At 46.2% G+C, this 22,537-nt stretch overlaps 2 protein-coding genes across 3 annotated transcripts; both read right to left on the bottom strand.

The window, feature by feature from the left end:
- Window positions 1-3,635: 3,635 nt before the first annotated feature.
- On the bottom strand, window positions 3,636-9,051 carry LOC120650150 (pyrophosphate--fructose 6-phosphate 1-phosphotransferase subunit alpha-like). Of its 2 annotated transcripts, XM_039927182.1 has the most exons (18): window positions 8,874-9,051; window positions 8,031-8,203; window positions 7,796-7,908; window positions 7,067-7,255; window positions 6,915-6,982; window positions 6,722-6,805; window positions 6,587-6,640; window positions 5,931-6,011; window positions 5,750-5,843; window positions 5,577-5,650; window positions 5,368-5,478; window positions 5,235-5,279; window positions 5,097-5,153; window positions 4,859-4,963; window positions 4,664-4,780; window positions 4,492-4,595; window positions 4,175-4,340; window positions 3,646-4,070 (listed from the first exon to the last, which is right to left on the bottom strand). In XM_039927182.1, exons 1-18 carry the CDS (start codon window positions 8,961-8,963, stop codon window positions 3,942-3,944), a joined length of 1,854 nt encoding a protein of 617 aa, XP_039783116.1. In that variant the 5' UTR covers window positions 8,964-9,051; the 3' UTR covers window positions 3,646-3,941. The 2 variants fall into 2 exon arrangements, with proteins under 2 accessions (XP_039783109.1, XP_039783116.1); XM_039927175.1 differs by having other exon boundaries at window positions 3,636-4,070; window positions 5,750-6,011; window positions 8,874-9,046.
- Window positions 9,052-10,916: 1,865 nt separating this feature from the next.
- Window positions 10,917-15,120, bottom strand: LOC120650167 (AT-rich interactive domain-containing protein 5-like). Its single transcript, XM_039927194.1, has 13 exons — window positions 14,375-15,120; window positions 14,237-14,276; window positions 13,982-14,034; window positions 13,840-13,885; window positions 13,206-13,298; window positions 12,620-12,739; window positions 12,496-12,547; window positions 12,344-12,419; window positions 12,055-12,121; window positions 11,843-11,893; window positions 11,592-11,684; window positions 11,337-11,515; window positions 10,917-11,245 (listed from the first exon to the last, which is right to left on the bottom strand). The coding sequence occupies exons 1-12, from the start codon at window positions 15,004-15,006 to the stop codon at window positions 11,411-11,413; spliced, it is 1,428 nt and encodes a 475-aa protein (XP_039783128.1). The 5' UTR covers window positions 15,007-15,120; the 3' UTR covers window positions 10,917-11,245; window positions 11,337-11,410.
- Window positions 15,121-22,537: the final 7,417 nt, after the last annotated feature.

The raw sequence follows: 22,537 nt of genomic DNA on the forward strand, positions 1-22,537 counted from the left end.
TGCTAGCATGTCAACCACACTAACTAATAGGAAGCTGAATTTTGTAAAAAAAGAGAGAGAGAAAATAAAAAACAGAATTTCTTGGCAGAAGAAGATGACAGGCTCATTGACTGCACAACCCAACAACAATTTGTATCGGGATATAACAAACAAAGGGACTCGTGGGAGCAGCAAGCTTACCTTGTGGATCTTGACGATCCACCAGCCGCGCTAAAGTGCTACAGCTAGACAAGATCCTTGAGTCAAGACCCACGCCCAGGACCAAATCCATCAGGTCGTCTCCGCTCGTGGCTGCATATGAAATGCCACATAAACCGGTTAAACAAATTCACCAGTAGCAGCCACACAGAGTGGATATGAATCAGCTTCTACAAATTCAGCTCTCTTGTATTACTGTCATAAACATAAGAAAGCGTAGCCCTCTTGACTAACCTGCCACAGTAACCTAGAACCGGCCCTGCACCTGCTACTCGGGCTTCCCTGCCGTCACTGGTGAACCCATAAGCTATTGTCCTGTCCCTGCGATCAGCACACACCCGTTTAGCTTGCTCATGGTTCCACTTGCTAATGCTGCCACAATGTCGTTCTCGACAAACAGCTTGACATGGCCTTGTGAAATTTCCCTGGGAGAAAACTGTCTGGTCAAATTCAGTTTCTGAGTTATAACTGAAGCAAGATTGCAGTTTTCTGACTGAATTGGCTTCATTAGACTGGACATAAATGCTGGAGCTAGACAGACCTGAGCCAATCCAGCATTCTCTGCTGATCGATTGGATGGTTGACGCCTGCTACGGCCAAGCAGACGGCGCACATGATTTATTATCTTCGGCGCGCCTTGAGCAGCGCCTGCGGCATCACTCTCTCCAGGGTCTCCCTTGCTCTGTCCTCTAAACAATCGAAACAAGAAAAAAGAAACAACAACCTATTTTAACCAGCAAAGAATCTTCCATAGAATTGTTCACTGGTTTATCACCACAGTAATTGATTATTGATGCAGGATCATCGATCTACAGCTGATGTGAGCTAATCAAATTAGACAAAGCAATGCAGCAGCAGGACAACATGATAAAACAGAAACTGAAGAATCTGTCATTCAATCGGTACTACCCATACAAGGAACCAATGTAAAGTGATTTTCCTCAGCAACCAGAACAGGAGCTTACCTGGGCCAACAATGTCGAGTGAAGTGATCCGCAGGTTGTGATTCTTGGAGATGACAGCCAATCAGACGAGAAATCACTAAGGTCTATACAAGATCTAGGAATCAGGAGAGAGGAGATCAAACCCTAGGAATATAGGAGAGGAGAGGAAGAACTCACGTATGACGAGGAGGAAGATGAAGTGGAGACATCGTGGTGGCTGTGGAGGCGGCGACCGAAGTGGTGGCGTCGTCGCAGATCGAAAGCCGAGGGGTGCGGAGGCGGAGCGGCGTCACCAACGGGGAGCTGCAGAGGTGGCGTCTGGACGAGGTTGAGGGGGGCGGGGGCGGAGCAGCAGCGCCAAGGAGCGGAGGTGGAGCGGCACCAAAAGCAGGGAAAGCGGAGCAGGAGCCGGAGCGCTCGCCTGGCGCCGCTCGCGAGAGGACGGGGATGACGCACCCGGACCCAAGAGGTGGGGACGAGCCTCCCCGGGGAAAACGCGAGGGTCGGGTTGCCTGCCCCCCGGCATGGGCTTCCAAACAGCGGGGAAGTTTAGCCCGAGTCAAATTTCCACGTGGGCCTCGTGCCCAGGGAAAAGGTCGGGATCCCGGCGGGAATTTGGGCTGCCAAACTAGCCCTTAGAGAGGAGACAAATAAGGGAGTTGGCAGGAGATGTAGGACATCCGTCGCTGTCATCATGGCCTTATCTGCAGCATAACCGCGGCTCGATCATTGGGACCCAACAGAAAACGATCGCTCGATCAAAATTTTGTCATATTTTTATATTTTATTATTCCCGGTGGGTGTATGCAAACAGTAACAGTGATGTGTGACAACGTTGCCGTGAAGGACGACTAGCTGCAAATTGCACACGTAAGGTTCAGAAAACTCGTGTCAAGAAGGATCCTTCGCCAGGTAACCAAAAGGTTAGTTCCTCAAAGGTTCATCTAGAAAGGACGAAGGAAAAGCAAGGTCTTCACCCACAAGGTTTCAGACGTACTACTGTGCTAGGTTAATAGGGGTGTGTTTGGTTCAGGAGCGAGCTGAACGGAGCGGTTCCATTCTTATTTTTTAGAATGGAGCGGCTCTCATAAGAGCTGTTTGGTTGGAGGACGGAGCGATTCCATTTCATGTTTGGTTGGAGAAATAGGATAACAGAAATTTTAGATCCATCAGCCTCCGTCTGTGGGTCCCACTCGTCAGGTTGTCTTCCTCCTCGAGCTTGAGCTTCTGCTCGCGCGCCTCCCATCCCGCTGCTCATCCTCGCCACCGGGGGCAGCTCCGGTACGTCGCGCCACTGCGCCCCGGTCGCCGCGGCACCGCGCCGGGTCCGCTCCGCCGCTGCCGACCAGCACCTCCGCCGTTCCGGACCTCTGCCCCGGGTCCGCCGGTCCGCCGAGCCGCCGCCGCTAAGGCCCTACGCGGCCTCTCGCCCGCCGCCGGGGCTCGAGAAGGGCACGGCCGAGGCCCTCCGCCGCGGCTCGAGCAGGCGCCAACGAGGCCCTCCGCCGCCTCTCGCCCCCGCCGCGGCCCGAGGCGCCCGAGCCCTCCTCCGCCTCTCGCCCCCGCCGCGGCCCGAGAGGGCGCCGACAGGCCCGCACGCCTGGCGCTCCCCATCACGGCGTGAGGCGCCGTCCAAGTGGGATGGCTGCGTTCGACCAATTTTTTCGGGATGGAGCCGTCCCGAATCATTGGGGAATATTCTCTTCGCGGAATGGCTCCGTTCTGGCGCTCGGGAACCAAACAAGAAGCGGTACGGCTCCGTTCCAGCTCACTCCTGAACCAAACACACCCTAGGTTATCTCGGTCAGCAGCACGCGCCAGGTGCCCACTGCCCAGGTCATCTCTCCAGGCGCAGAACTCGCTCGCCCACACTCCTCATGGCCCCGCTTACACGGATGGCCTGGTGCGTGCCCGTCCCACTCCCATTCGGCCCATTTCCACCTTGTGAGCCGAGTGCGGCGTGCCCCGATTCCTTTTCGATTCCGTGCCACGAGCACTTCACTTAGAGGCTATTTGCTGTCACATCAAAAAAAAACTTACTATTTCAAAGTATTAAATAAAGTATAATTATAAAAATATTTGCAGAATCTTGAAGCTAAACTGCGAAACGAATTTAATAAAGCATATTAATTCATAATTACAGGAAGGTATCGTAGCATCACTCATTTGTCAAAAAATATTTATAAATATTTTTATTTGATATTTTTAAATAGCAACATTTACTTTGATGTGATAGGGCTAAATTTTAGCCCATGAAAACAAACAGGGTCTTAACCTTCTTAACCTATGGCAACGTCATGGTAGTCTCGACAACGTATGCCAAATTTACTAATACAAAATGGTCGAAATACTTTACAACAGAACGGCCCTTCACCGGCAGTCCAGCACCAACCTTCTTAACCCTCATCAGTCAATAGAGACGTGTCAGGGGTTAGCCACCACACCTGGTAAAGTCTTGCCAGTTAAGTTACCACTGTTCAAACAAAGCAACAGTTAACCATCATTGATCGAGGGGGCGCTCTCGAATTTCTACCATTTCTCAACTTATTACACCACAGAAATATTTATGTTGCCACAAACTTTGGTTTATTAAGTGGCCACAAAACACAATCAGGCTGTTTGAAAAATTATTCCAGTGCAAATTCATCGACAACAAACCCTCATGAACTACTTAAGTCAAAACTGATAGAACTCCCCCAAAACTACGAAAAAAATAACTCGTGGGATAGCAGGGCTACTGTTTCTAACCCCAACAGTCACCATGGAAAATGTGAATCCCACACCATAAAATGGTTTTGTTTAACTCAGTTGTGTCTGGCCAGGGGACGACGAAGTCATGATGTTCAGTGTCTCCGTCACAGAAGCCATGGCGCTGAGAGCCGCTTTAAGAACATCCTGAGAGCATCCAGGCTTCACAATGCTTTTCACCTGCAGGGCGTAGCAAAAAGAATTAGAACAACCAAGGCAAAACTTGTCGCTTTTAGGCTTTCTGTAGGTTTGGGCCAAAAAATAATCAGGGGTATTAAAACTACCTTCTCTAAGTATTCCTGCAATTTCTTGATCCGACCCATGTAGTCTTGGTCCTCAACACACAACGAAATAGGCTTTGAATCGGCACCTGGTCCTTCAAATTGGAGTGGGCCTGGGTTTCTGTAGATGTCTTCCAACAAAAAGCTGGAAGAGCTCTGTCTCAACAACCTGCAAAATACAAGAATTTTTTAGATCAAAGGTCATCGCCACAGAGATACTTCCAGATAAGCAACTATAGCAGGTGCCGAAAACCAGCTACTTAATCACATGGCGCGTGTATTCATTAACACAAGTATAACAAGGTATTTCTCAAACTTACTCGTATGCTTTTCCTTTCAAGTCAACACTAGCCATGTGAACAGCAGGCTTGCCAATCTGAGTGGCAGAAGGGCCACGTGACCATCGCTTCACAGTCATCATAGACTGCAGGGGATACAGAAGTTAGTTGCTGTCATACTTATCCTAAATTATAGGCATAACACAAATCTTACCGAAATAGGGGCCGCACCACATCGCCACTTGTTCACTGGACTCTTCAGATTTGTCACGGTAGCCATGTAACCGTTCAAACCAGCGGCAATGATGTGGTAGCACACATGCCCCAAAACCTGAAACCAACAACCTACATGATTAATCACCCACAGGCAATTTGCTTTATAAGAAAAAAAAAATGAGCAGGAACTTGCATAGGCATAATCGCAGTCGAATTTTGAAGGCAGTGCACCCCTAGCTTGGTAGCCAAAAAAGTGACAGATTGCATTAAACTTCTTTCCTTTGTAAGTGCCTTCCTTCTGCAAACGTGACCAAGAACATTATCAATTGATGCACTGATAAAACACCATTTGCTAGCTCCACAAAAAGACATGACATGCCTAGTGCCACTTAATTAAACTGGAAGTTACAAGAAAGTCCAAAGAAGCATACCAAGCGTCTGTTCATCTCAGTCTCTACTAATTGGGCTAGAAGCTTTTCAGTCTCAATCTGCACAGAGAAACATATTGAGACCAACCAGACAACAATCTAAACACATTGACAATTTACAGATTTCATGTTCTACCGTACCTGAGAAAGTTGAGCTGAGTCATCAGATTCAGGATGGAGAAGTAGCTGCATCAGAGAAACAATGATGTTATAGCAACTGAAATCTGATGTGAACTATAGCTATGCTAGAATTAACAAATGAAACAACACATACCTGCTTCCTAATAAATGGGGGCAAAAACTCAAATAGTGCAGATGCCCAAGGTGAAAGCTGAGAAGAGATGTTCTCAGCGGAAACACCTCTACCGTGAAGGCCATGAATTTCCTACCAGCAAGTGGCTTAAGTCAGAAAAATTATTGGGTTACCCCAACTTGCTTGGGGCTTTCTTGTTGTTGGGTTGCCAGAAGACACAAGCAACATACCTGAAGCAAAGCATATAGTTCAGGAATACTCTCCACAAGGCCCTCGGGAATAAGAATCACCCCATGATTCTTGTCTGTGAAAAGTATTAGGAAAGCATCAACAAATGGCCATTTAAAAGATAATAATGTTACATGATGTTCCACCATCTCATAGACGAGAGGTAGAGACCTACCTTTGTCTGCCCTCGCCTGAACTGCATCACATATCTGCTTCGTAATATCGAAAATTGTAAGTTTGGATGCAGCTACCTCCTCTCCTAGAATAACCTGAGCATAGGTACAAGTTCGAAAGAGCATAAGCAGATTGTGTGACATAGGCCAACAAGCAAGTATGGGCTGAAAGCAAGTGCAAACCATGTTAGGATGTGATTGAAGAGTACACTCCAGTGCCACATGAGAAGCCTTCCGTCCCATCAGGCGAATAAAGTAGTAATACTGTCATTACAGACACAATAAGAGCGGGATTTGGATTCAGTAATGCGAATACATCATCATTGTATAGCATCTGGAGTGTTGCAGTGCTGTATGCTCAGCCAGCATTGCATCCTTCAGAACCTATGGCAAGTCTGTGTATACAACTCACATGCAAGCTCAATTTATAGGGGTGGTAACGGATCATGGCCCTAGTGGTCTCTTCACAATCCAACTTGCTCCTTATATATTTTTAGCTCGATTGTATGAGATGAGCCTGGCCATTAGATTATCTAGGCTAAATTTTAAGGCCCTTTGCCATCCCTAGGCTCAATTGCTGAAATGTGGGGGTGGGAAGTTGAAACCATCAACAGTGCCTCCTATTTCACTTTTAATAATTCTCTGTATCGAGACTTACCAGCATCAACCAGAACAACATATATTTCCCTTCCGTTAAGGCTTAACTATTGCTAAAGTATGGATTGCCACGACATTTAGCAAGACAAACGAAAAAAGAATGGGCCATGACATATGTAAATCATAGCATCTGGTCAGGAATAAGGTGTACGACAGAAGCCTGCATTATGTGTTATAATTACCTTCTCAGCCGACAAAGCATCAGTGCAGACATTGCTGATAAGTTGAGAGTTCACCTGATAGAATAAAAATAAGTTCAAGGGACCATTACAAATTCAAAACAAAAGATTTAGCGGTGTGATTTCAGCAAACCCTACCTTGCATATAGTGTCGAAGCCAACTGTAGTCTCAACAAACTGGTTCTTAAGGTCCCCATTCAAAGTTACAGGGACACCAACAACCTGTTTTAAAAAAAAGCATCAGTTAATCAGCATACAGAGAAACCTATCACCGGCACTAACAGAATGGATTCAGGAAAGGTGATGATATGACAGAAAACTTCCAATGTACCTTTGTTGCGCACTTTGCCTTGGCAAAAGTTTCAGCAAGCTGAGCAGCATCAGTATTGGATGTGACACCTTCATAAGTTGACATTTGATGTTATTGAGACAAATGTACAGTGTGGTAGAATCTCTGGATTTATAAAATGTAGCATTGCATACCTCCAATGATTACCAGAGCATCTAACTTCAAAGCTTGGCAACTAGCCATCGCACCGTTAACCTGCTCTTTTGTTCTAATCTGATCCTTTGTCCGACCAAGCATGTCATAACCACCTTGGTTTTTGTATGAAGAAAGAACATCATCGGTTATCTCCAAGGTTTTCTGTGCTAGAAGACCATCAGAACCACCTGTTTCCACCAAAAAATAAAGAGATATGTTAAAAAGAAACATTCAAGAAATCTCAGTCTGTCTCATGCATCTAAATGTTAGATCAGGCAGGCAAGAGGAAAAAAGGGCAAGAGATACCAAGGTTAAACTCAGGGTCAGGGCACAAGGTGTTTCCAGTATTTGTTGTGTATACTACCTTATTTCGTTTTGGATTGTAGAATTAAGTAATTTGGATGAAATGAACCCAGTTAAGTTTAGTTAAAGACCTCCAAACATCATTACACTTATAACAAAGTCCCATACATTAGTGCTGAGCACTTGATTGTCTGCAAATCTAGTGCTAACAATGAAATGTAACAGAAGTACAAAGTAATTTATACAAGTGAAAACATTACAATTGCCAGAAAAATTCAATCACATCCTGATGGGCTAAGTAGCTTGCGGGGCTCGCATGTTAGCACATCCTATACAGTAAAAATTCTAGTTGCAAATCACAAGTGGATGGAAAGTCGATGATTGTATCCTACTAGGTTGTTCCTGCAAAAGACCAAATCACTCACCGAGAAAACCAATGAGTTTGCTGCTTTGGTTGTGAGCCTTGATGGCCTCATAGAGTCCCCAAACGACATTGTGGCCTCCAGGGGACTGCCTTCCACAGAAGACAATGCCAACCCTGCACCCAGAGCAAAATGATTAGATTTTGTTGTACTTGTGGCGAGACAAAAGCGAGAAAGATAACTTTTACAAGGCAGATAAGTTTCATGGACAGGAACATGAAAGACAATAGAGCATTACCTGACTGCAGGGTGCTCAGATATGACCTTAGCATCAGGGACAACAGCCGTCTTCCTGAGAAAATGTGCAAGGGGCTGCCCATAGGTGTGAGGGAACGCTTGGCTGATCACATGAGCGCCTGCTGGATCAGCAGCAATTGCAGCATCACCGTACTCTACCCTCACAGTAGTGCCCTGATTTACATATAAAGTGCATAAATCACGTCTCATTGTGTGAATTAAGCTAATTAACAATCAAAAACAAGAAGAAATTAGTCCAATTGAGAATTCATCCCATCAAGGTGCGAGTAAAAAGTGCTACCCCTAAACAGGATAAAGGTCTATTTGATACCAATCATCTAGCCAAACTAAACATAAACAATTCCCGGACCTGTAAAAACTAAGCAGACAGGTCCATAATTGCTACAGAAGAATCGCACTGACAACACAACGACAACATCACAATAGCGAATCTAGCTTTATTTTTCAAATCCCGGTGTATAAAATCCCTCTGAAGTCAGGCAAGCAGAACGATCTGCACAACGGGGGTACGAGACAGAATCCGCACTTCGCATGTGACGTCCACCACGACCCAGATCCAGTCTCGCCACGACAGCGACGGCCGCATCAATCTGTGACGGCGACACACGCTACGACCTCACCCCGACAAAACAAATCAGGAGCAGCTGAACGGTGGACCGTAAACATCAGCGCCGACCGAACGAGCCGATCCGGCAGGAGGGCAGGGCAGGATCCGGCGCCGCGCGACCCACCGGTAGACAGATCTGGGCCGACGAGCCGGCAGGGAACGCAATGGCTCACGCGATGCAACGAATCAGCGGCAATGTGTTGGTGCGGGGCGTACCTGGAGGCATGGGGGGACCTCGGGCTGGTAGAGCGCGCGCTTCTTCTGAACCTCCGAGAGCTCGCGCGGCACGCCGTAGTCAGAATCCATCGCCGGCTCCTCGTCGCCGGTCTAGCTTCCGATTGGCTTTTGTTGGTGACGGTGGTGGTGAGGGTGGCGCACTGTGTGTGAATGGGGGGCCCGATGCGGGGGCGGAGCGGGAGGATTTTATACCGGAGGCGACCCCTCGCCCACGCCAATCGGCCAAGGCGAATAGGCTCTCGCCTCGCCCTCGTGTCCGGTGGTCTCGGCCCCAAGCCCTCCCGGCGTTATGGCATCGGTCCGTACCCCTTGGATCGGGCCGACCGGGTTTCCCGTACTACGGCAAGCAGTCGTAATGGGCTTTGGGCCGGTAGCTGCGCGCGGTTTTTTTTTTCATTTTTATATTTAAAAAAAAAACAAAATTTCAAAAATATATAGGGAAATTTTCAAAAATGGGTGGTGGTCGCCTATCCAACTGGCGACAGGATTTAAATCTAAAAAAAATTATATTTAGGTCCTGGCGCCCAGGGCGCATTAAATAGTAAACTTGTAAAATCGATATAAAATCATAGAAAAATCAGAAAAATACAAACTCAACTGTTCTGGATTCTATGAAACAAGATCTACAACTTTTGTTACATAAAGTTTTTCATTTGATCAATGTATCTTGCTCTATTTTAAATACCAGTTTAATGCACTTTTATTTAAATCTCAAGATTTATCATTTGGATGCATGTCATCTTTGGCCAGAGTGTTGAATATGGTGAGCATAGGCTTGTACAAAATTGGTAGGCCCAGAAAATATCTTTAGAATAAGTTTTTAAATTAGATCTTGCAATATGTCTAGTTTAAATGGGTTATTTATCCATACTACTATACTGAGTTTTAGAAGCCATAACTTTTACAGTACCATTATTTTATTTCCTAAGAGCTATAAAAAAGTCTGGTAAATTTTAGATAAGCACAACTAGACCAAATGAATTATTTCAGATTTTTCTAGGTACAAGAACTATTTTTCTTGATTTAGTGCATTTACCTTAGTCATAATTCATTTGGTCCAGTTGTGCTTATCTAAAATTTATCAAACTTTTTCTATAGCTCTTAGGAAATAAAATAAGGCTACTGTAAAAGTTATGGCTCCTAAAACTCAGTATAGCAGCATGGATAAATAACTCATTTAAACTAGATATATTGCAAGATCTAATTTTAAAACTTATGATAGAAGTATTTTTTGGGCCTACCAATTTTACACAAGCCTATACTCACCACATGCAACACTATCTTGAGATTTAAATAAAAGTGCATTAAACTGGTATTTAAAATAAAGCAAGATACATTGATCAAATGAAAACTTTATGTAACAAAAGTTGTAGATCTTATTTCACAGAATCCAGAACAGTTGAGTTTGTATTTTTCTGATTTTTTTACGATTTTATATCGATTTTATAAGTTCACTGTTTAATGCGCCCTGGGCGCCAGGACCTAAATATAATATTTTTTTTTAAATTTAGGTCATGTCACTAACTGGATGGGCGACAGCCCCCTGTCGCCCGTTAGGGGGGCGACAGACACCCATTTTTGAAAATTTCCCTATTCGGCATATAGTTTTGAAATTTTATTTTTTTAATATAAAAATAAAAAAAGGCATGCTTGTGCACAAGCGTAAAATTTGCGGCCCACACACTAGTTTGGTGGGCTTGGCCCCAAGATGCTTCAATTATTTTTTCCAAAAAAAAAATTTGTGCTGCGACTGGAAAACGCACGAACAAACTTATATGTCCACTCAAAAGAAAATAAGACACAGAACAAACTGATCTGATATGCTGCTCTCTCACACAGCATCGAGTCAGTTCCCAATGCGATTACCATTATATTTGTGTAGCCATAGAAATAAGCTTTTCAATTAACAAATGGACTCAATTCTCTAAAAAAGTTCTTGTATGAACCAAAAGCTGGTGAAAACGCAACACAAATATACAATCCGGTGAGTGAAAATGAGACTAGGAATCGGCGTCATGCACAGAAATACGGAGTGCCGCTATAGGACGCCTTGGGGTGCCCCAGACAGGCATTTATATAATATAGAAGGAAAATAATAAACAATAACAAGTTGCTATAATGTTAGCCCTATCACCAGCGTCTTCTCTCCTTTCTATCTAAACAAAATCTCACCATAAATTTTGAAATACACGCATGAACCAGCTAGTCTTATGACTAATAATACTGTGATGATAAACAAGATGATAACAGATCAACCCCGGACTCCAGCTGCAGAAGTTCTACTATGTCAGCTTGACAGCATGTATCTGCTCAGATAAGATCCTATTTCTTCAATATAACTGCAATAAACCCTGCACAACAAACAGAACACTTGGAATCAATGAAAACAAGATGACTTTTGAAGAAATAAATGGCTGAAATGATAGAACAAAGATCACGGACCTAGAAATCTCAAGGAATATAACTGGCAAAGAGATACCACAGTCGAAGGGAACTGAAGTAAACAGGATACGTATCTACATATCAGATTGGCCAAATGGTGCACGCACAAATAGCTGACCATGAAGTGTGACAACAGCTGATGTTTGGTGGGGATCAATTCTCGATGGCAGGTTAACCACCTGAGATAGAAAATTCACTTCCCATTAAACCGAGTTCCCAAATGTGCCTGTGTTAGTGTTCAAAGCAAATTACCACCTTCTTGAATGGTGTGATCCCCCAAGGATTATCAGGCTGCTCCGGATCCCCCGTGATAACCAGACGACCGGCAGGATCTGACTGAACATGCACCTGATACCATCAGAACAAAAGTTAGCAATTTCCTCTGCGGCATAACCTCATTTCATAAGGCAAACACCTTTTGCTTATCTGCCGTATTTTATTCTAGCAAAATGAATGGCAGCACAACTTCCTTTTTAAAAAAAAACTAAACAGCATAATTTCTTCACCTCCTCCCGTAGAAGCCCAGGAACTAGTGCATAGACTTCAAAACAATCTTTCTGCAGGAAAGCAATAAGTAACTTCAGTTCAAAACTCAAGAGGAAGTTCACTAGCATAGCTACCTTATACCCAATTATTTCATGGTTCAGGTTATGGCTCCAAAACATATTCATAATGATGTACACCATGTGACCAAATAAAACAAACACGTTGAACTTACAGTCTGCCGTACATTGATCTTCACCCAGTCGGCTGGTTCTCCAACATCAATGACCATAGAATCTTCCCTGAAATCGAGCATTCTAATGCATATAAGGAGAGTAACCATCATACCAGAGATACTGCCATACAGCATCCTGACAAGCTCAATTGCACTAAATTGTGCTACAGAATTTAGGGTTCTGCTGTTAATTGCACAGGTAACATGTTGAGTGGCCATCCCATCTTCATCTAACATATTGTCTACAAATACTTAATGATAACCGAATGACTGGACAAGAATCCTTAACTGTGACTTATTTACTTTCGTGCGGGATGACTTGAGAGCATACTCTGGACTAGATGCTTTCTTTCTCTTGAGCACCCCTAAACATATAATGAAGAATACATGAGGAAAATTAGCATAGTTTCACAGTAGCAAGAGAAAAATCACAAAACATACCAAAGCCTTTTAGGTTTTTATCACGACTTGAAAGTGGCATTGAATCTTTGTCCTGTAGAAAGGCAAACATTTTAAATGAAAATAGTAAGCAAATAGAAGTGAATGCCAGTGAAAGTTCCTTTACCTTCAAAATGTTATCTCCATAAGTACCATTAGCAAGAAGGCGGTGAGCATGCCAACCCTGCATAGCACGCGCTGCAGCATCCCTTCTAACTCTGGCGGAAGATGATTGATTCACGGTCACCTACAAAGCCATCATGAAACTTTATCAAAATGAACTAAAAATAGCAGCACCTTCCAACAACAGAATACTTTCGGTGGTTTCACACATATTGATGGGAACCATGCATTATAGTAGAATACAGATGACACCAGATTTCCAGCTGAAACAGGGCATCTACTCAGTGACTAAATTAGCTAGGTCTATCTGAATACAGATTGACTCTGACATTAATTTATAATAAATACTGAGGTACTAGATCTACAGGTCCAATGAAAAATGGTTACGTATAAGATGATAAATGTGTCTATTATATTTAAACCAATAATATGAACCATTAATTCTTCTTAGTGAAATATATGCAGCTCTCCAGCATGTTCGAGGAAAAGAAAACATGAACCCCAGTAAACAAGCTAACTAGAAAGTAATAAAAATATCATATAAGTTAAAACTGTCCTGTTAATCTTTCTTGAAAAAGAAAAGGGTTTACCTCGCGGTCAGTACCACTAGGCTGTGGTAGACCAGGGGGTGGTATCTGAAGCTGACCAGTCCGAACTTTGTGTTTTTCGTATTCAAGAAGTGCCTAAATTAATCATTTAACAGACCAAGGAAAAATAAACAAATAAAACATGGAAACCCATAGGTTTAGACCTTAGAGCAAGTACTATTACTATATTCAATTGAAAATCTAACACCTAAAGCATTAAGGACATGAAGGAGTAAAAGGAGTAGAGCTAGCATCTAAGCATAAAGAAAAGAAACAATTATATTTGTCTCGATGTAAACTATTAACAGCATAAAGTATCACAAAATGAATAAAAATCTGTGGCACTTCAAGGTCAAAATATATTCACTAAGAAATGCAGTACCTCTAGCTCCATATTTATATTTGCTAGATTACTCCAGACTCCACAGTACAGAAAGGATTTATATGTATACAAACCAAACTAAGCCTGAGTGGTGTAAATCCTTTGTTCTGGAGTTAACTGATGTAAAGTTGAGCGTGCCTACGGTTCGGTTCATGGATAAAATTCTCCTTAGACACACTACAACTACAACTACAAGGTAAACAGAGGCCTCCCTTGAACAAGTACAGAAAAAAAAAGGTGCAGCAGATGCATCACCTTCTCGTAGAAAATTCGAAATGACCAAGAAACAGTAGTGCAGGTCCTGGAAAAGAATGTGACCCAAAAGAATAATTACATGGCATAAAAATAATCCTCCACGAGGTGGCACTTAACATGTATTCTGAAAAGAGACCCTTACTTCGGCGGCCTGAAAGTCTCTCCAACTTGACGCCATAGTTTACAAATCGTTACCTGAATAAACAAAACGTCAAACTGGAACAGCTGTCCACATTCAAGGGGGGAAAGCAATTAATGGCAAGATAGAAAACAAAGTGCTGTGCAAACATGAAAAGTGAGACCGTTAGAAGACGGAAATCATTGATAGTACAGAAAATTTCACTCCGCGGTATCTACAGCATCAGGTGCCTGTGCGTGATAAGGAAATCAGCCGTACCTGCTCGTGGCCTCCGAGGTGGGCGACCTGCCTCCACAACCTGGATTTGAACAGAGCGAACAGACGGCGAGTGTGTTCAGACGACAAGAGATGGTAGTGGCGTGGCTGAGAGAGCGAGAGGAATAGAGAGACGCGCACTTGAGGCAGTTGAGGCCCTTGCCGTAGAACTTGGGCGGCTTGAACTCGAGGCTGTGCTCCCTATGGAAGCGTTCCAGCTCCGCCATGAACGCGGCCTGCTCCTCCTCCGTCCCAGAGTCATCGCCGTCGAGGAACGGGTCAGGCTCCGGCTCCACGCGGTGGCTGGCGCCACTCTGGGCCATCCCGGTGGAGCTCTCGCCCTCCACCTTCACCTCGGCCCTCGGCGACGCATCCGGGGTGGAGTCATCGTCCTCCTCGTCTCCGTCGTCGTCATCGTCCTCCTCCCCGTCGGCGTCGTGGCTGATTGCGTCCTCGCCGTTCGTCTCCACCTTGGCGGCGCCAACGATCCCCTCCCGCTCCTCGGCCGCGGCCGCGGGCTCTGCGCGCTCCTCGCCCGCATTGGGCCCCGCCTGATCCGGGGAGCCGACTCCGCCCTCTCCGTCGTCGCTCTCCGGTTCGGCGTCCGGGGTCGTGTCCCCACCCCGTGCGGCTGTCCCTTCCGACACGGGAACCGCCTCTTTATCGGACGCCTGCCGCGCTTCCTCGCCGTCAGCGTCCTCGGCGAGCGGGAGGTCGTGCGGGTCGTCCCCGTCGCGGCTGGGATCGGCGGCGCCGCCCCGCGGGTCGCTCATCGCGGGAGGAAGGGGGAGAGAGCGAACGGGCGGCTGCTATTTTCGCGGCAGGTTTGCACCGAGGTCTGAGGCGGAGGGGATGGCCTGGAGTTGGAGTGGGACGGATCTCCACGGCTCACGGCGGAGGAAGGGGCGTCTTTTTTATTTTTATATTTTTCAAAAACATTTTTTACAGAAATATATTTTCAATATCACAATTTACAGTTTTGTACCTCTACCGCCCGGCAGGGGGACGGCAGGGGGCCTGCCGCCCATCAGCGGGGCGGCAGGGACTTATATGTAAATTAAAAAAAATATTTGCGCAGAAGCCTTTGGCGGGAGCCTGCCGCCCCCTGCCGCCAATCCACTGGGCGGCAGGGGGCCTGCCGGGCTCCCCCATCCTGTATAAAAGGGTTTCCCTCCCCCTCCCCCCTCATTTGCTTCCCACGACATCCAGAGAGCGGGAGGGAAAGAGGAGGGGTGAGGGAGGGAGTTGTAACGGCGAAGCCCTGCCGGATTTTGGATTCTAACCGCAGGTAATAAATATTTCTCCATTTTCTCGATCTAAATTTATTGTATGTTTAATTCTATAATTAGTGTATGCAGCAGTAATGATATTTTAGCGATTTAGGTAATGTTTTTAATATAATTTAGGTAGAATTAAGATTAGTTTTTAGAAAAACTAATTAGGTTTACCAACAAATTTTGTGGTATTGATTAGTTGTTTAATACGAGAAAAAATTTCGAGAAATAGTCAGAAATTGTAGAAAATATTAGAAAAGTATATGAAACATTCAGATAAATTGTAGAAAATACAGAAAAATTTAGAAAATGTTAGAAAAATATATTTATAAAAATATATTGTAAAAATTGTAGGAAATGCACGAAAATGTTAGAAAAGTTTATGAAAATTTAAGATAAATTGTAGAAAAATGCAGAAAAATTGTAGAAAATGCAGAAAACTTATATTTTTTTGTGTTAGGTATGGCCGGAGATACGCCAGCTCTACTTGACGGAGTCATAGACTCGTCGCACCGGTCCTTTCTTGCAGTGGTTCAGCGCGTGAAATTTAACGTGCTGTGTCCACGTCCACCAGCGGAGTTTGTTCCTGTTGACCCACGATGGGTGCCCAGGTGATATGTCGTCGGATTATGTTTTTAAAAATACGTTTGTTTCGTAAGTTTCGTACATAATGTACTTACCTTTGATCATTCTATTTTTCAGGTTGAGTGAGGCTGGTCTTCTTACTATAGGTCGTCTTGCTGAGAGTGGTTTAGTACAGCTGGACAGGTCCCTACTAACGGCTCTAGTTGATAGATGGAGGCCTGAGACAAACACCTTCCACCTCTCTTGTGGGGAGATGACACCGACCCTACAGGACGTTGCGATGCTGCTGGGTCTTCCTATCAGTGGGGATGCCGTAGGGCCTCGTGTCGTCCCGCCTACGTGGTTGGACAATATAGAAGAGCGTTTTGCAAATATTGACATCGCGATTGATGTAGAAGAGCACCCAAAATCAACAGGCCCTGCCAAGGCATGGATCCTCCAGTTCCAGGTACATACCTTGTTTTGTTACGATTAATGTTAGAGTTATGCTTTTGACTAGTGCAATTATGGTTTTATTTTATAATTGATTTCGTACTCATAAATGTTCATCTTTTCTATGCAGCCCGACAATTTGGCATATGATGCTGATGATGATAGCGTCACTCGATCCCTTAAGGCATACCTGCTGTGGTTGTTTGGATACATAATGTTCAACAACTCACACGGGGCCTATGTGCATAGGGTGCTTGTGCCTTACGCACTGGAGATCGCAGAGGCAGCTGTGGAGGAAATGCCTCAATGCAGTTGGGGTGCAGCGGTACTTGCAGCCACGTACCGTGGCCTCTGCAAGGCATCGGTGCAAAATAAGCACAATGCAATTCTTACAGGATGTCCAATTCTGCTACAGCTTTGGTCGTACGAGAGGATAGCAATTGGTCGCCCGCTTGTTGACCACTCACCGTATGAGCTGGATATGTACGGTGACACCGAGGACGATAGGCCCACCATGGGGACTCTCTGGTACGCTCGTCAGGTACGGAAATTACGGAAATAACTATTACTCGTACTATTCTGTTGGTAATTCTGTTGCTTTGTTTTACCCTCTTTGTATTTCTTATTTGTACATATTATTATTAATTTTGTGCAGAAGAGGTGGGCCCACGTACAGTCTCGTCGGGCCTATCCTGATTTTGTGGCTGAGTTTGATCGGTTGACACCTGAAGACGTCGTGTGGGAGCCCTACTCCGAGTTGGCTATAAACACTCGTGCACCGATCGGGATATCTTCGGTTTGCTTTCAGGACCAGGCCTTATGGATGACAACTACAGCGTTGGTGTACAACGTTTACATTGAGGCTCACTGCCCGGACAGAGTCAGGAGACAGTTCGGTCAAAGGCAGTTGTATCATGTGCCGTCAGCATTGGATCGGGTCGAACGCCATGACCACAGGTAACAATTCATATACTATTTCAGTGACTATGCATTGTATAGTTAACTAATCATATTTGACTAAATTGTTTTCAATATTTAGTTTATTGAGGACTGGGCAACCCTTCTCCAACATGTGGGTGACAAGGGTGCAGCCATGGGTCGATGGCTGGGACCAGGCAGAGGAGAACATGACGCTTGCGACCCCTGCACACACGGAGGCTTCGTACAGGGCGTACCTGAGCTGGTACCAGCCTCAGACTCGTTGCCGCTTGATATATGCTGACATGCAACCACAGCCGCATGTTGCGACAGCACAGGATGGGTACGCACGACATAGGGATGAAGCATTAGCTGGGGCGGTGAGTCAAAGTTATCATCGCTTTTCAAATACTTTGGATTACAGTGTTAATGCTTTTTTTTCTTGCTTGCAGTTTGAAATGTGCAGGTTGATGGACTTAGATGCCAGGGCGAATTTGATGAGGATTCGAGGGGGATCTATGATGGATAGGAATGAGCAAGAATCGGCCTGGACCCGAGTTTCACAAAGAGCCCATTCCATGCTTGAAGCCTTTGGTAGCCGGACATCCTACGATGACTCGTACGGTTCGTCTCAAGCCTCGACCTCGTTTCCTTGTGGTCCCACACAGCAGCAGTCTTCCCAAGCACCTTATTGGTCTCAGCAGCATTATCCAGGTACGTGAGGATACTTACTAACTTCCTACTTGGAGCCAACAATTAATTCTCAGTCCATACAGGTGATGCACACCCACCTTACCAACCTCACGGAGGGACTCAGTTTAGTACCATGGCACCAGCTGCAGGGATGTCATTTCAACCAACACAGGCACCACAACGACCTTTCGGTAGACATATAGTCAATATCTTAATTTCAATTAATTGTGGTATGAAGTCTAATTCCTTTTGTATTTACATATAGGATCACAACAGTTATATGATGCTGGACCTTCTTCGTATTACCCTATGGCGACAGCAGAAGGAACGCAAGGTAAATACCTAATCTGTAGCCCGAATTTATCATGTGCTTCTTATCTCTATGAATATTTTAAATAATTTGAACAGTTTACAGGATCGCACCACCAGCTTCCTGATATGGGTCATTCCTCGTATCCACCACCACCAGGTATGTATGATGAATATATACCAAAATATATGACTTATAAGACGATGATTAAGATATCTTAATTGCGACTGTATAGGGCCCACACAGGATACCTTTGAGGCAAACTTCGAAAATTGGAGTCGGTTATTTTCTACACCTAACCCGCAGGCCGATACTACCTTCCAGACACATGTGCCCATCGGACGTCCAGGTAGAGACGTAGGGCCTCCAGAGCGACACACCTACTTTACAGACCACGTCCACGCTCAGCGTAAAAGAGGTCGACATGGCGGGGGTGGCCGGGGTGGTTAGGATGTGCTTTTAGCTGTTTCTGTATTTTTGTTATGGACATGTCATCATGTTATACTTATTTCGTTCTCATACATCACCTATTTCGTTCTCATTTGCGTATGTGTGTGAATTGCTAGCTTATACTTTTCTTCTGCTGTTCTTTACTAATGATTTTTATTTGTATACATATCTAAAATACATCTAATGACCACAGCAATTTGTTAGGGGGAGCCTGCCGCCCCCCTGCCGGGCGGCAGGCCCCCTGCCGCCCAGTGGATTGGCGGCAGGGGGCCTGCCGCCCGGCAGGGGGGCGGCAGGCTCCCGCTAAGGGCTTCTGCGCAAATAATTTTTTTTAATTTACATATAAATCCCTACCGCCCCGCTGATGGGCGGCAGGCCCCCTGCCGCCCCCCTGCCGGGCGGTAGAGGTACAAAACTGTAAATTGTGATATTGAAAATATATTTCTGTAAAAAATGTTTTTGAAAAATATAAAAATAAAAAAGACGCGTAGGAAGGGATTCTTCTCTCACCGCTTCGCGCCCACGGGCCGCCTTGCCTGGGCCTTCAGGCATAATGGTGGACACCTTTGAGTGGGCCATTTTATGCTTTACTTCTTTTTGGGCTGGACCAAATTTTCTTTTTATATGTTTCTTTTTGTTGCGAGGATTGTCTATGCTCGTACAGTCATTCTTCCTCCTTTTTCAACCCCTCAAACAAAAACTTCCTCCTTTTTCAAAATATCTACTCAATTTTATTCTTTAAATTTTTAAAATTACGAAGTACAACTCAAACACTCACAACTCACATCAACCTACCCATATGAATATTTTCGAAGAGCGAACCTGCAAATCTTCGAGATTAATGAAATCACCATAGGTGACTCGTTGTCAATTGGAAAATCGTCTGTCACTCACAACGCCGTTAAATTCTAAAATATTCACTTCCACGGTGAATCGGACCCAGAGCCTGAGATACTACCGAGGCTCTTGTAACCACTAGGTTACAGACCATTTCATTTGTTATTTAAAAATTGACAAATAAATTATTCAGTTAAGCAAAAGCAAGTTGAGATATACCCCAAATGTCTAGCACTGTAAATCCAAACCGTCAAGTATTTGAAAACATGTTTGTAACCATGGCCGCGGCATATCGAGTATACTTACAACGCCAACTCTGCTAATCTTTTGCTTACTCCCCCATCATAAAAGAGAATGCAACTCGGCTGAGTCAAATAATTTTAAACTTAATTAAGTTTATACATAATAGTATTTATGTTACAAAATAAGTACTATTAAATTAATTATATAATATATACTATAATCTATACTATAAAGGATGAAAGAATTGGATATAATTTTCACCAATATTATATTATAAAGGATACTATAATACTATAATACTATAAAGGATGAAAGAATTATATACAATTCTCACCAATATTTGTCGTGGTGCTGCAAACCACAGCCGGGTGGCGGAAGGCACCCGCCTAAGCCCAGAGGGTGTGTACTCGGGGGTTAGCTAGTCTTAGATCAATCTCACTCAAGAACACGATGAACACAGCAGGATTTAGAGTGGTTCGGGCTGCCGGAGCGTAATACCCTACGTCCACTGTGTGTTGTATTGCCTTCCCACGAGAGTGAGAAGGTTGCGAGAGCTTGAGTCTGTCTGGATTGTCCTGTGCGCAGCGAGCGCCTCCCTTTTATATCTCAAGGGGGCGCGTACACAGCCGTTGGGGTCCCCGACAGGTGGGTCCAACGATGCAGTATAACGTACTGTTCATATATTATGGCGTCGCAGGCAAAGGAGATCTCTCTTGGATTCCCTCGCCTGCTCCCGGAGCCCTTCGTCCATCATGTCCTGGCGCTGTCTTGTCGAGACGGAGCCTGACGTAGCTAGCGGCATCGCCCGCCACGTTGCTTAAGCGGGCGGTGTAGCTTGCGGCGTAGGCGGCATGATGGACAAGCGCCGTGCTGTCGTATCCATTTAATGCTGCAGGCGGGCTCTGCGCGGGTGCGGCATAGGCGGCTCCACTGTGCTCCTTGGTAATACGCGGTGCACAGCGGGGCCTGACAAAGACTGTCTTGTGTACCGCGGTGGCAGAGCACGCCTTGTCCATCGCATTAAATGCGGTGGGTGGGCGAGTCTTCCTGCGGAAGACTCGCGCACGATCCCGCGCCTCCGGGACACGTGGCGGCTCCGGACCCCTACATGGTGAGGGGAGTCCGGACGGGCGCAGGAGGTCCCGGACCCCTCTGGGGGTCCGAGGCCTCGGCGGTCAGCTCGGAGCTTCCCTTCCTTAGAGACACATGGCGTCACCGGACCCATCCTCAGCGCGGGGAACGGTCCGGGGCCGTTGGCCTGGTGAGGGAAAAGCCTGGCCTGTGGGACTTGGCTACTCCGTCCTTCCCGTGTAGTTACGGATAACTACGCAGGCCCTGCCTTGCTGCAGGAAGAGTGGGTATCCCTGCTACAGGGTACCGACAGTGGCCCCCGGGCCCACCTTGGGGGAGGTACGAACCCACAGGTGGGGCCACTTCTGCGATTTGGCTCTGTTTAGCTTGAAGCTCCTTTCTGCGGGGGTCTTGACCGGCTTTGACTACCCCTCGGGTTGGTTGCTGCCTCATCACATCGCAACGGCTTCCTGACTATGGGCCCCACGAACAGTGGTTCACCTAGTCACGCGCGCGACGTTCGGCATTGTTGCGGCCGGAGTAAACGGATCATTTACCACCGGCGCAGCTCCCGAAAAGCTCGACCACGCCTGCGATTAATACGCGCACGTCAGCTCAGCTTCCGCCTTGCTTCACGCGCGCAGGCGACGGTTCGGATCCCGCCTTTTCACACCTTGCCATGGACCGGGCGGTTAACCCTAGGTGCGGGCGTCGCTTGGGTTCCAACGACGGTTCCGGGGCGCGCCGGATGAGTCGGGCTTTATATTGGGGTGAACCACATTCCATGGTTTCTTTCCTATTTTCGCCTTCTTCCTTCCATCCCTTGCGCCCCTTTGCTTTCGAGCTTTCCTTGCCCCTTGCTCCCCTGCGCCGGCTTCCTCTCACCTCCACTAAGCAATGGCATCCCTTGTTCATCCCCGCCGCTTCCAGACCGAGGGAGAGTTGAACACAGTGCGCCGCCTACTTGGGTGGAGTGCACAGGAAACCGGCTGGGGGGTTCGAGCAGGCTCGGTTCCTCTTGGCAACCTCCGCGCCGGGGAGTTTGTGTTATTCACCTCGCACATCTCCGCCGGCGTGGGACTGCCGATTTCTTCATTCCTGCTACTGCTGCTGGAAGACTTCGGCCTCCAACTTCAGCATCTGACGCCCCACTCCCGCCTCCTGGCGTCCATCTTCGTGCACTTATGCGAGATGTTCGTGGGAGTGCGCCCCTGCGTCATCCTCTTCCGCTACTTCTTCATTCTGGTGAGGTCCGGAAGGAGCAAGGACGAAGTGGGGGGATACTACTTCCAGATAAGGAGCGACCTGCCGACTCCTTACATTCCCGGTCTTGCTGGCGGGAGGTGGGAGGAGTGGCGCAGGGATTGGGTGATCGCCACCACCGAAGCCAACGAGCGCCTTGCCCTGCCGACCGAGGGGCCTGCCTCCGACAAAGCATCCTGGAGGGCCAAGCCGTCGCTGCAGCCGGAGTTCGACTCCGTGCTGGACAAG

This window comes from Panicum virgatum, chromosome 1K, assembly GCF_016808335.1.
Source record: "Panicum virgatum strain AP13 chromosome 1K, P.virgatum_v5, whole genome shotgun sequence".
NCBI lineage: Eukaryota > Viridiplantae > Streptophyta > Magnoliopsida > Poales > Poaceae > Panicum > Panicum virgatum.